Source organism: Nomia melanderi, chromosome 3 (assembly GCF_051020985.1).
Source record: "Nomia melanderi isolate GNS246 chromosome 3, iyNomMela1, whole genome shotgun sequence".
Classification (NCBI taxonomy): Eukaryota; Metazoa; Arthropoda; class Insecta; order Hymenoptera; family Halictidae; genus Nomia; species Nomia melanderi.
This window is the reverse complement of record NC_135001.1, coordinates 11186424-11201735: the sequence shown is the minus strand read 5'-3', so window position 1 is coordinate 11201735 and position 15312 is coordinate 11186424. Positions and strand designations below refer to the sequence as shown.

At 38.0% G+C, this 15312-nt stretch overlaps 1 protein-coding gene across 4 annotated transcripts in view; it reads left to right on the top strand.

The window, feature by feature from the left end:
* The window catches only part of LOC116431763 (protein trachealess), a 231128-nt gene that overhangs the window by 196297 nt on the left and 19519 nt on the right, over window positions 1-15312 (top strand). For all 4 annotated transcript variants that reach the window (XM_076365510.1, XM_076365509.1, XM_031987634.2 and 1 more), the window contains one exon: window positions 14974-15212. In XM_076365510.1, the coding sequence (XP_076221625.1) occupies window positions 14974-15212 (239 nt within the window). The remainder of the gene's footprint in view (window positions 1-14973; window positions 15213-15312) is intronic.

The following is a 15312-nucleotide window of genomic DNA, read 5'->3' as shown; positions in this document are numbered from 1 at the left end:
GTCGATGATTATTCGAGGCAGGAAGCGAAACAGGAGTTCTTTTTTTTCGAATGCATTCACATAGATTTAGTCTCTCTTCCCGGATTGTTTTGAGTCGTTTAGTTTGAACGTGCTGAGATTGTTGAGCGTGGATTGAATCATCTTCTCCGTTCTACGGATAATAGAAAAACGGTTCGTGTTTTACAATCGCAAGCTTGATTTTCTTTGTTGCTTCTTGAGCTTCGACCTTAAATTAATAAGTTGCTTCCTGTGAGCGTTTTCGTTCGAGTGGTTATGTAAATAGTGAAAATCAGATTCTAAAAAAAATATCGCCGGTCTAGGAGATCTATGGTTTCTGGTGTGTTTATTGTTTATTTATGAATTTACTTTGTGTTTGTCGGAATTATTACTGTACTACTCGTGACTCTTTCACAGTCACTTGGTAAATTTTTCTTAATACTAGAATCACTGTACAGTATAATTAATTGGTGCATATTTTCTGATATAAATTGCAACAGTGCCTTTAATGCAATATCGATTAACTTATAGTTTACTGTAATCGATTTCTTTAATAACTTCACAGAGAAGCATTTGTATCTACTCAATGATTATAAAGGAATAAATCCAGAATCACTTAGACCTATACGATATTAAATTTTACTTGAAAAATGTTAACTGTTTCTCTGAAGTACTAAGCATTGATGATTGTAATGTCTAGAGTTTATGATCAACGGGCATCACAAGCTGACGAGGCAGCCACGTCACCGTATTCGAGATGCCTTTCCTTGAAAGTAGCATAGTCAATCCATTAAGACGTTCGCTACCGTCATTTAATCCAATACTGCGCATCACAAACCAATCCAAATTTCTAGCGTCACAATTCATTGCAACACCATTCTTTCATCGAATAAATTCCGTAAACGGCGCATTAAATGTTATATCTTTTAGTATAAAACATCAGAATCTTGACACTCGCGTATGTAAATACACACGTCATTATATTACGAAAAGCAAACTTATTTTTCGAGTTGTTTAGATCAGAAAATACACAAGTTAATTGTTTTAAGTTAAAACTTTGCATTTTATTTGCCTTCGTATGACTGTATTTCTGCAAAAATTGATAAGCGATTGCAGTCTCTGATCTCATCGTTCAATTAGATTTATACGAACATTTTCATTGAACATATTGAATGTTTCCGCGCTACGCGCGCCGCCTGCGTAACTGTCTCATGACTGTGCCGACAATTTACATTACCTGACAGTATATTTTATTCATTATACGGTGTCATAAACGATAAGGAGAAAAAAAGCACTTTTACGACTATACTATTTACACTGGCACAAGCATCATTGCCCAGCTCACACTTGAAACGTGAACGTGGCAAGCAATCGTGGTTTTCTAAGCACGATTGACAAGTATATTTTCTGCTTACGGAACAGTTGACAGGTGTTAGCAATCCTGTCGCAGATCCTTTCATTCAAGCCATTTCATTCATTTACCAATAACACGTTGCTCAGTTAACAAACCTCTAGAGTCATTTGACTCATTAATAGTTAAAAATTCCTTATAACCTTCATTGAAAACTTTCTCCATTGATTGTTATTCATTTTAGTAACGAAAATTTCCTTTTCAGCGATCTTTAGGAGTATTACTGTAATCGTAGAACAATTTGCCTCGTAGTCGTAAATTACTAATATATCTAATAACTAACATATAAATTACTAATAATCGATAACAGAAAAATAATATCTAATTACAATTCAAAGTAATCGAATAACATTTGTTTGTTAAATTCCATTTAAAATCTTCACGACGAGTCTCACACGTTATTGTAAGACAATGGGTTAACACGTGAACTATCACGAAAAACTTGAGCGTTTTATGAATCATTCATTCGTTTGCAGCGAAGGTAAAAAGAAACGATTATCAACGATTCGCAACACTGTTATCTACTTATTTACTTTATCGGACATTTTCATTCGGCGTCAATTATCTTACGTCAGTTATAATTGTTTTCAAGTCATTTGGATGCACCGGTCATCGGTGACCACCGTGACAGTCGACGTGTTAACTAGAAAAGATACCTATCCTGAATATGATGTCAATACCTGACACCGCGAGACACCCCAAGCCAAGGGGATGAAGCTATCCGCGCCAGCGGCGAGGTTTCGGAGGTCAGTGCCGACCGATTAAGTATCGAGCGTGTCTCGGCCGGTGTTGTACCATCGAAAATGCAAAAGGGGTTCTTCCGGCTGAGGGAAGGTACGTTTCGTCCGAGTCTCCGGGTACGTTTACCGAAAGTTCTCAGGCTCGACCTCCGCTCGGACACATCGGGAAGCACATCACGTAGACTTTAAGCCCTCCCTTATCTGCGCGTCATCAAGAACCAACTTCCCTCTGTCTCTCTATCCGGCTCCCTCTGTCTTTTTTCCTCCGGCCTCCCTCCCTTGCCCCTTCGCCTATGCTTCCACGGTTTTTCTATCTTCGCCGTCTTCTCGATTCCTCTTTTTTCGTTCCTCCCGTGCCTCTCTTTCCTCCGCGTCTTTTCCTGCTTCTTCTACCGGTGCACGGTGGAGTAGGTACACATGCGCGACTCCTCCGTGATTTACATCGCCGGATGTGCTGGGATAATTTAGTGGTTATCGTATTGTCTCTTTTTACCGGACCCCCGGCCCCCTGCCTCCCTGGCGTTGCCGTTGCCGGACTCCTCCACGGCGTTGCCCGCTTGCTCGCTTTCTTCTCTCCGTCGGTGGAAGGGTTTCATTGAGACACCGCCTCGTGTACAAAATATTTTTTTCGAAAGCGGGCTCCTTTGTGTTCGTCGTTCACGTGGACACGACGGAGCCACGGCTCCGGGGTACCGCGATTCAGGTTCTACTGCTGGATCTGAAGGAAGACGTACGCCAGACGGTCGTTGAATGATCTGGAACGATGGAAGTGTCGGCGAGTTCTTAGAAAGTAGAGATGTTATGATACTGTAGATTCTAGTGGAAATCATTGCTCGAACGTGTTAATTGTTTTTTGACTGCTTCGGGACTGTTTAGAACGGAAGCAAGTTTCTGTTTGATGTCTACGTTCGGAGATGTTTATTTGGTAACTGGTAGTCGTGTAAATATGAATGTTGTTTAATTATTATCATCAATTTGATTATCCGTGAGGAACAAAGTTGATAATAGTGCTTTCTTAATTGATTTGTTGCATAGATATTGAACGATAATTAATTATTTATTCGAAAAAACTTGTAACAGATTTAATGTATTCGATTTAATTTGATGAATATAAAGTTCTGCGAAAGATTGTGGAAGCTAGTAACAAATGATTGTTCGTTTTTAAATGATTTCACAAATTTATACATAACTCTTTAGAAACTAGAGACCACTCTTTCTATAGTATTTCTCATAATTGATATAGAATTTTTGGTAAGGTATTATAATCGTAATTAGGACCTAGAACATTGCATTTCATAATTTAATAATTAAAACTTTATGAAAATATTTTCTAGGCAAAAGAACATCTGTTGAAACAATTTTCAGTAAATGGAGTGGACATAGGGAATTAGACACAATAAATTATATAAAGCTAAATAACTTTCAATGCTATTCTAAAATTGTTTCCATAATGTAACATTATTACCTATAAAATTACTTTACCAGCTTTCAATGTCATTTGTACTCAAAGTTTAAGTTAATTTCAACTTTGAAAAAATCCTTACTGAATAAAAACCAACAGTAATTTCACAATTCAAAGCAAAAATATCGCAATATTAAAGTTACACTTTTCCACTCTTACCCAAAACCTTAACCTCCAAGGCACTGTACGCCACTACAGTGGCTTTCGCGGATGTCATTTTTTCTTTTTCAAAAATTCATATAAGACAAAGAGTATAGTACGAGTAACAAAACTATGACATCGGACTATGTGTCAAAATATTCTTTTTAAATATATAGTATAGTCTTTAAACTAATATGATATAATCTTTAAAATACATCATACTAAGTTGTATTACTAATTATTATACATGTTCATGTTAGCTTCTCACATTTAAAACAAAGCAAAAATTACGATTTATTCATCTAAAACCATATCCCAATGCAGTGCGTAGTGAAGAGCATTATCAGACACAAATTGCTGCATTGTTTACCCGCAAGTCTCCTAAACTCTGCGGTAAAGAGAAACAGCTCCGACGAAGGTCCAACAGTACCGAAAACCTTAGAAACGATTGAAACTTCGAACAACGGTAAAATTATGCTACGCACGGTACCTTGATCAAAGCGGCGCATGGTATCATCAAGCCCCGCAGGAACATGTCCGCGCGGCTTGCGTCGTTGGGCCACGGTCTCCATCGCGGCGATCGCTCCTCCCGGGGCTCGTTATCGAGCGTCCGCCGGAAATGACATTTTCTTTGTCGAAGTGCTACAAAAGCTTAGGCATCCGATAGCCGAAAGGGCCGCGAAAGAAAATTATGTCGAAACTGGAGCCGTAACATTAGGAGCATTGTATTGTAGCGCGAGGCTACGACTCTCTAGGGAACAGGCAGGGAGCTCTCTCGGCCGTTTGGTCCTTCTCCAGCTCACGTTTTCTCCTCCATATCGGTGCACACTTGTAATCGAACACACGGACGGGAGGCGAGGCGAGGCGCGGACGGAATGGGACGTGCCCTCAGGTGGTGCTACGGACCGGCAAATGAATTGTTTAATTGAATTAGCTGGCGTGCTTACTCGGCCTACCGCGGCCATCATAATTCCCTCGATGCCTGCTAATTGCCGCCTCTTTCTCGCGATTATTATGTATCGAACCGCTCCGTCGGCGAGGAGGAGACACTTTTTGGGGCGAGCGCGACGATCGGAAGTCGCTGTGGCACATGAAATTTTCTGTTTCTAATAGGAAAGTTTCTGTGAACGAGTCTTTTATCATGTTTGGGGACTTGTTTGAACGAAATGGTTTGTAGTGGTTTTACGTATATGTTTTCTAGTGAATCGTTGCTCTGCGTTCGGTTTGCAGACGATTCGGTGAACATTTTAAGGAATTTATTATTTTTGTAACTTTGGTAGACTCGGGTCTTGAAACGTTAAAAGGTCCACATTTGAAATTTGGAATTTTGATTATTTTGTAACGAAACTTTAAATCTACGTTTTTTTTAAAATAAAGTTTGGTTAATTGACCTCGAATCGTTCATGTGAGAGAGTTTTTAATAATCTTTATAATTCTAGTCTTCAACCACGTGCGAAAATATTAATTCTTTCTGAAATTTTACAATTCTAACTGTACACCTATTCATTGTATTCGATGCATTTAGAGGAAGATAATTTGCTTCTAATTATTTGATGAGAGTCTCATAATAACTTTTTCATTTGATTGGAAAGTAATTTTTCAGTTTATAAATTCGTGTGATTCGGATAAAGTCTTCATTGTCAAAAACTACTTCATAAAGAATAAAATAACATTCTGATTCGTCTATTACACGATTCGTTAAGTTGAAAATAAAATCTGAAATTTATTAAAGGTTTCAGTATGTGTTGCACATTTGTATATACTATAAATGCATTAAATGAATCCTTAATTATTAATACCGGAATATTACATCAAATTGACTGAGCAATCTGTGTAATTTATTCATATTATTCCGTGTAATTCAGACACGAGAGAAATTTCATTAAAATAATGCAACCCTTAAATACAGAAATAACATTAACTGAATTTATGCAAATATAAAATGCAATTATAAAAATTACTTTACTGAGTTCACTCTGGATGAGACTGACTGTAAACATACACGATGATCTAGTAAAAATAGTGTTTCTATTATTAAAAATTTTCATTTATTTTGATATGCAAACATTGTTTATTTTAGCTCTGAGTTAATAGGAATTCACATAAAGTTGAATCTCAGACGTCGTGTATTTAGTATGTTCAAGTTTCCATATTTTATATTCATTAAAAAAAGTTTACCAAATAACGTGAGACCTGTGGATTTAAAAATAAAATTAATGTATTAACTGTTCTTTGAAAAATGATTCACCATTAGCCCCGAGTCTTCCAATACTTCTGGTTTGCGTTTTACGTGTCTGATTAATGATCGTGTTTTCTACTGAATTATGTCATTAAGTGTACTCCAACGTATATCAATCACCAGTGAATTGAACTTATCTACTATACTATTATAATAACAACATAATATTCACCAAGATAAACGTACAAACAATAATAATACAACTCAATTAAACACTTTGAAATTACATTTCTCACATTATATACATCCGCTTCATAAAATCATCCAGCATTCAACCTATTAAACATTTCACAATTATACAGCTGTATTACCACTGAATAATTACCCAACACCTTCGACAGCAGTTACTTACATCTCAAGCCAATGAATTCGTTATCCCCAAAATCCCCCAATTAAGACTTTGTTCACTGACACTTTTACGCATAAGCTATCCCATGTCACCGGTTATTATTCCGTAATTAAATATGAAAGTGAAACGATCTAAATAAACTTCAATATACTTTATTTATACGTAATGAATTGGAATGAAACTTCTGCATTTCAAAAATTGAAATAACTAATGCAAAGGCAAACACGAGTTAACTCGTCATCGGTCAACAATGTGTTAACCTGTTAACTGTGGTATTTAATTTCAAAAATCTCTCGTTACGCGCGCAGTAAAATAAAAAATTGAAGTGTGTACTTGGTTAGATCTTGGTTAGGTCTAGATTAGATGACTAAGGTTTGGGCATGAAAACACGAGTTAACTTGTGACTGGTCAACAATGTGTCAACAGACACAAGTGGTTCCCCGTCGCGAGTATCAAATCAAAACAACAAAACGAAAGGTCAGGCCGCCTCGGATCCTCTCTGACACGGCAATCGTCGAGCACCCTTTTCTTGGTCGTCATTAATAATTCCCCGTGAGATGGTAGTTGCCGGATGAAAAATCCAGGGCCGCGCGGGCGCCGATCGAAAGGAACGCCGGTAACCTCGTCAGGGTCCGCTGCTGAATTATTGATGGCCGGCACTTAGCACGGCGAGCACGAGGATCCTTATGTGTCCAAGGCGTGTTGCCACCCTTCAACGATATGGCTACAGATATAGCCATACCGACAGTTGCGCAGGGGACCTCTTTCTACCCCGTGTCCCGTGGGAGCCGCGAGAGCCCTTGCCTTGCCCCACTTGCCACGATGCCGCCCAATTTCAACAAATTTGACCGAAAGTTGGGCGTAATTTTATTTTCGCACGTCTGCAGACGCCGGTCGACCTTACTCTCTACGCGTTCCTCTCGACCGACCTCTTGGGAGACGGACCCGAAACGAACGCAGGCCCTTGTCCCTCAGTGTTCTAGAAAAGGAGCTATCCTCCGTCACCGACCGACCCTCTGTTTCCCTTTATCTTTGCACAATCAGCAGCGGAAGACACTCTAATCGCACTTTCGCCCGCGTTCCGTGACCGAGCAACTTGCCGACAGCACTCGGACACTGAGACGATCGTTTTGAGGATCTTGAGGATTCGTTTAGCTGATTATTTTGATCGAAGTACAATTTTCTATTGGTTACAGTTTCTAATTCCTGATATCTTCGATAATTAATTTACTGTTCGTCGGTACGCTCCCTTGATGAAAACAGATGCAATGATGCCGAAATGTTGGGAAAGTACTCCTATTGGACATGACTCTCGCCTGAAAGCTTCGAACAATGACGTCCAGGTCGTGAAAGTATCAAACCCATTGTACAAGTACAGTTTCTAGCAATTTTTCTTACGAAACACAGACTGTAAAGATTTTTCGCAGCGTTTGCTCTTTTAACCTACAACAAAATTCATTAATTACATTTGTACGAAAGCTTATACTAGATTCTAGTAACACGGCACTGAAAGTGTCAAATAAATTATTGCAACGATGTTCGATTTTTCGTTTCACAGCATACCTACATTACTTGCTTACCGAAGTATTACGCAAAATATCGGAAGCATTATGCTTTTATAGTGTTTATCAGGAGAACCAATTTCCTACCATAATTCCGGTCTTTCAATTGTATCCGTAAAAGTCTGAATTTACATAAAGATCCGCAGTCTAATTGTAAATCACGGAGGGAAAAGAAATAAAGAAAGTAATCGTTCTCCTTTCGACGAAACAAATGAGGATACTTTCTTAACGACGAGCGGCCCAATCCGTCGAGGAGCCATCATTTGACGTAACTCACGACAAAGTGCCCGCATTTTAGTAAGCATCGTTGCATATGGTCCCGCATGCGATGCACGTACTACCACGCTCGTTTCTGCATTCGCCATCGTAAAAAGTCCGCGCGCGACCGTCTCCCCCGTATCCGAAATTCCAACGGACCCCTTGAACCGATACGAGTAGTAAAAAAAGGGAACAAATCGTACGTTTGTTTATTGCTCGCCGGACAAGTTTATTCGACGGTAACACGATGTCCGTTTCAACACGGTGACGGTTTCTGTTGACACACGATGTCTGGAGCACGGGACATTTTGATCGTATCGCGACCACACGTTACTTTTCAAATATGAAATGTCCTACGCTTTGTACATTCCACTAGCGAAATCGTCTGCAAGTACTCCAGGAACTCGATTAACTCATTTATTTCGATATTTTTAGAGAACTATTCGTGTTACGATTCTTTTAGAGCAGCAACTTTTCTTATTGATAGACAGATAATGGTATTATACTTAATAAATTAAGTTTATCTATCACTTAATTGCATATATATGGAAAATATCATAGTATTCAGTTCATTTTTAAAACAGGTAAATATTAGGTCTACCCGAAAGTTCTGTTCATTTTTGAATTAAGAAAATAATATATTTTTGGTAGATTTATTTTCCGATCGCAGTGGTAATTTGTGGACTCCATTTCTGTCGAATAACTCATTTTCGGATGACATTGATTTGAAATGATATTGTCGAATGGAACTTTCCAGTAGACCTAATATTTACCATTTAACAGAAGAATTCGGAAATTACCCAAAGTACATTGTAAAATAGTAAATACAGTTGAAAGGGGTGTTCCAATGTAGATCTAGCAAGAATTCATTGAAATGATCTCTAGGTGCAAGGAACCAAATTCGCGATCAAGTTTCTACAATCCGCTATTTCGCCCCGGTACGTAGTTACCACGCGAGACATCCGTGACACGAATTCCTTATCCGAAGGCGTACGCGAACTTCGTGATCCCAGTCAGTCGAACTTTAAATTGCTCCTCGGAATTACTTTAACGAGAGGAAGAATCGCGTAGCGGGAATCGATGGCAAATGAAAAGACGGTGGCCGAAAATGGCCATTTTTAATCACAGTTGGTAATGAAAAATTTTTGTTAGACATCTGAGAACACCTAAGGAGAACAAAGGACATTATAAATATTTATTTAAAAAGAATGAGAAAATTAATGATCAAACTCGGAATACTTTGAAAGTACTGCTCTACTTTTAAATTGATTTCAGGAAAAATCTACAGCTAAAAAGATTGAAGATTGGAATTAATAAGATATATTAATGCCTTTACATCAGCCAATATCTTACGACTTTCAACAAACACCTGTATAACAGCAAGCATGTGATGCTGACAGTAAAACTATTAATTTCTTTTATTCTTAATTCAATTAACATTATAAATTCATTCTGAATGTAGTTTGGGAAATCTCTTATTGCACGCGTATCGTTTCGAGCTTTAACACTAGAACTACTGAATAGTTCAACTGACTATTGAGACTTTAATTACATTAACAATTCAGTTTTCGTATTATTAAATGAATTTCTTTAATAATTTCTCAGAGAAACGTTCATTATCTTCTTAATAATGCAAAGGCATCAGGAACAGGTAATTTTGACCCGTCTGTTAGTTTTAGTGTTAAGATTACGTGTAACCCAATCAAATGTAGTTAACTGCTTAAAAAGCGATGAAGACTCAATAAGTATAAATAAAAGGAAAAGTTGATTTTCCTATAGAAAATAGTTAAATTCCGCGATTCTGATGATTGTGCGACAGTGTGCTTTCAAGATTCCGTGACACTGTCGTCAGCGAGGCATTCAACGAGCACCGGAAGGGGAGGAAGCGTCTGTGATTGTCCCACTGGGACCCAGAGAAGAGCCCTGTAACAGAGCGGTCGAGGCTCGAAAGTTACAGGGACCCTTGTAAAACGCGAAAACAAGACGGTAGCCGCATAGCGGCTCATCTTCAGTTAAGCTATCCCTCCTTTCCCCGGTTTTTACGACTTTTGACTACCGTGACGGTGTATAATAACAAGCCGGCCGTTGTTCCGGATCGTGTTCCCGACCGATCAACGAAAGGGATGAACAGAAGGAGGATCGTCGTTTTACAGCCGTTAAGCGCGATAGCTGCCTAATAAAAATCCCATCTTGTTTTCAACCCTTCCGACCGAGTAAATGGCGCATTTAATTGCCCTCGGGTTCATTTTTTTCCATTGCACGGCGGACTTTGCTGATCCACTGGGAAACATTCGACTGATTTCTGATAGGCACCAGGGGCGGGAAGTTTGCTTGACAGTTCGAGAAGACTGTTTGATAAGTTCGCTTAAGGATTTCGGTTGATTTAATCGTTCTGGGCTCAAGGTGTTTATTAGAATTAGAGTTGAAGAGTGATTATGTTACTTTATGAGAGTAACCCTTTGCCCTGTGGTCTCCTTTGTAACTGCACCCGTTAGGACTATTTTACGGTTGATTTACTAGGAAAAGAAAGAAAGAAATTTCTTTTAATTTTTTACCAAGAATTCCATATTATATTATAAGGTTGGAGGTTAATTCTAGGTAACACTATTTGACAACATATTTGGAGAGTAATAGGGATAACCAAGGAATGTTCAGATTTTCCGTTTTGTATAACATCTTGTTTGAAATAATTAGAACAGAGGAACTATTATATCGTAATGATTATAATATCTAAAATATTTGCGCAACATATGTTTGCCTATAAAGGAATTACTATTTTATTGAATATTCTCTTTTTTAGTGTTTAAGTGGGGTATAAATTTCATTTTATAAACAATACAGTTGAATTAATTGGCTGTTGTTTCTATACTAGTGGTCTTAAATATTGAAATTTAATTTCCTCAATGAAGCTATGATATTTCGTTACATCGAATGATATTTGTTCGAATATTTAACTTCATAAGTTAATATGATTAATTATTGATCTCCTTGAATCCAAATATTCATATAAGTACGATAGATTACGCAATGCGAGTCGATGGTGTACTGAATGTGAAAATATTCTGTTTTATGTGTGTCAAGGTGCCCGCTAGACACTGTTCAAGGTTTGATTTGGATTGCACAATGCTATGTAGAATTTTTATTTATGTATTTACGGTCTTATAATTTGCACTTTGGCAGGTTTCTACGAACAATAATTTAAGTACAGTCCATTTCAAACTGAAGTATTTACTGATTTTCATATTTGTATGGTAATATAAAAGAATGTAACAATAATTAATACCAGCCTAATATATTATATATAACTTAATATTTATTCATAATAAAATTAAACCCTTTTCATTTATAATATTCACGGTTCTCAACATTACGCAACATTTTGCTAAGAACAGTGCTGAAAATTAGTTAGAAACAACACATTACTAACAAATTCTATTACAAATTACTAACTGCTACATATCCAGCCATAAAAATATTTCAATTTGTATTCTTCAATATTTTCTTTTATAAGTTTCTTTTAAATTAACTTACAATAAAGAAAACTTCAACTATAAATCACGAAAACATAATGAATATTAATGATCTAGAATTTCAATTTCCAATAGAATCCACAATAAATAAAATATTAATTACCTTTCCGACAGTACCACAAACGAATCCAATAAACAGTTCCAATAATTAAATAACACCCCACGATACGTTTCTATTTTCCCAAATCCCAGCGCATCGATTCGCAATTAACTCAGACCGCTAATAAATCAAATTGAACACGGAGACAAAATTTGTATGAGAGTATCCCATTATCCAAAACGTCAACCTGTTAAAATATTTGTATAACGAAATATTTCCCCATATAAGGAAGACAACGCCAAGGGGCATGTCGACATTTTCATAGAAATTTTGAAAAGTAATATATCGTCGTACATTGGAAACATTTGATTTATATATTCTCTAAATATGTCACAAAATAGCAAAATATATAATTAACAAGTGAGAAACGATCCTTTATCACTTGAGAAGTAATAAAACTTAATTCGCCGGTTAACAGATTTTTCATCCGAACACTTTCGTCTACCCGTTGTCTCGCTCGCAAGCAGTTCCAAAGTAAAAAATCAGAATTAATGTATTATTTCGACGATGATTCCATCCTGTTCAATGGAAAACGCATTTGCATGGTCGCGCCCCTTCCTCTGCGGCGGCGGTGGAATGGCGTGGCGTGGCGTGGCGTGGCGTGGCGGGAAATCGCGACGATTGAAATTTCGATGGAGCGCGGCGCGGCGCGGCGATGGGAGCCGATTCGCTGGTTAACAAAAGGTTAATGACCGGGGACCGACCGCCGCCGGAGAGACGATGGGGGTGGGGGGCACGGTTTCGAATAATGCGGATTACGCTCGCCATTGGTCGGCGTTTAATGTTTAAAATGTAAAACCGGAATCGGTGGGCCGTCCACGGGGCGTGGTTAATGTTACGTCGACATTCACCCAGATACATTCGCTGGCTTGTCAGCAAACATAGGCATGATAGCGTTTGAATAATGTATGCCCTCGAAGCGGAGGCCGCTTTTGCCGCGCGTTTGCTCTCCGGCGACAACGCGGCCGCGTCGCCACGCCTCTCGTTCCTGCGAATCGTCTTTCTCCTTTCATTTTTTATTTAATACACACGCGTGCGCACAATTTGCGGGTATTTAGCGTTTGGATTAACCAGTCAACTGCGTTCGCGGCGTGTACACGCCATCTTGAAACTCGAAGCGATACGAATTCTTTCGACGATGAATTATTTATTTCTCCAGATAAACCTGTAACTCTTCTTCGTTTTGCTTCGGTTTTTTGGTAGAATTTATTCGAGAGATTTTTGAAAGTACATTTTATAGTTAATAGGTGAATACTAAAAGTACTAGATCGGTCAAAATGATCCAAATGGAAATTTTTATCTCTATTCTTATCTTTTGGGAAAATTATAAAGCAGGTCTGGGTACATATTTGTATGAGTACGTGAATACGGGCTGCTTAAAATTTTAAGGAATACAATTTTTGAATTTTTTTAAGACATTGTGAATAATCACTCTAGTTGTTTAGCAGTTCTAGTGTTAAATCTTTGCGCGAAGAATTTACTAGATATTGGTGTAGCTTCTTGTTTTGCACGAGTGAAAATTAATAAAAATCTCTAATAGTTTCACATCGTAACACATTTCCTCCATGCTATAACACTAATATTACATTCCAATTTTTCCATTTACATAAAATTGTTACACCAGAAAATTTTTACTTATGATCACGATAACAACATATTACTTATACATACAGTAACATATTAGTTTAAATGATATGTATTAAGATTTATATAGAGCAGTATTAAACGGAGTCTTACTGTACTCAAATTATGGTGATTCTCCAATAGTAAACAAAAAAATTAGTTGAATTTACAGTCGGATAAATCTACATTCGGAATCGATTAACCTACATGAACTGTTAGCCCAGGAACGAAGAGGAACGGTCACCCAGGGGTGCTACGTACTCTAGGTCAATAGCTGAAACACGATTCCGGCGGAGCAGTTAATTCGTTGCCGGCATATCAAGTGCCGTGAGTCCTTGCAGAAGGATTACGCGAAACGAATACCTTAAGGAACCGGCGAATATAATTGAATTTCGGGCAGGAACCGTATCGTATTCCTATTCCGTGCGCGGCAACGGCAACATGCTTCAATTTGTCGTAAACGTGTAAAAGCGTCGACCTCGAAGGAAGAATCTTGTACGGGTTTTCGTGACTGGCTCGGAGTCATCGATGACCTATATTCGTTTACCGGAAGCAACTTGCGTTTCATGCAAATCGTTCGATTTCTAATAAAACCTGTTTACTTCGATATTAACCCTTTGCATTCGGAAGCTTTTCACTAGAAATATTCAACATTTTCGGATGGGACATGGGCGACATTCTTTGAAACTAACTTCACCTGTTAATTGTGGAATTTAGTTTCAACATTCTCTCGGTTTGCGTGGAATAAAATTGAAACATGAAGTGCACGCTCATCAAACGCAGGACGAATGCGTATAGGATATATTTTAATGAAAAACCAAAGCAAAAGGAAGGAGAATGACATGTTTATCTGAAAAAAGTAAGAAATTCGTCGCTGAAAGGATTGGTATCATTTCAAGCTTTAAAATGACGTGTATACTCGTCAAATGCAGCTAACTGGTTAATGAGAAAACATACATAAATTAAGAAATAAAGCTATTTTATATGAATACTTCACATATCGATGCATTATACAGAACTGAATGTTATATATAAAACTTTGTAAGTTTGTTATATCAAATCGAGTGGTGACAGAGTCGACACTCAGGGGCAGAAGGCTGACCTTCTCATGCACAATTTTCTTCAATTTTGTTTTTCCATGCGTAAGAATGAATATTTAGATTCGTTTAAATTTAATTGAGTTATTAATTGTGAATATTGTTCCAACTGAAATATCGTTCTAAGAAAACGCAGCAAAAGAAAGTCAGTTGTAAAAGACTGTCTTGATACGAAACCTAAAAATGCAGTAATCTAATACTAAGTAAATATTTCAGTTGACGAATATGTGTTGAACAAAAAATGATAAAATTTCATACCGAAAGATCAAACGCATCGAACATAGAGAAAAATTTGGTTGACGTTGCTCATATCGCTCTAGCGTTCCCTTCGCAATCGACAGCCGCGAATTTCAAATTTCCGACAATAACATAAAAAGAAAAACGAAACGACCAAAAAAAAATTAGATTCGTCCGAGACGTGTGATTTTTGTTGGCCTAACCTTCGACCTCCTCTCTTGTTACAGTATCCTCGAGTTGCGCAAGGAGAAGAGCAGGGACGCTGCCAGATCTCGGCGAGGGAAGGAGAACTTCGAGTTCTACGAGTTAGCGAAAATGCTGCCATTACCGGCGGCTATTACCTCCCAGTTGGACAAAGCCTCCATAATAAGGCTAACCATCTCGTACCTCAAACTTCGGGAGTTCTCGGGTCACGGAGACCCGCCATGGAATCGAGATGGGCCTCCGCCAAATAAATCTGTCAAAGGTAAGCGGTTCGGCTTCGTTAACCTATTGAAACCGTGTATCGCGCGACTTACGAGGAGTTTTCAAAAGTTTTCCCAGCCCGTTAATACGTTGACTGTTAC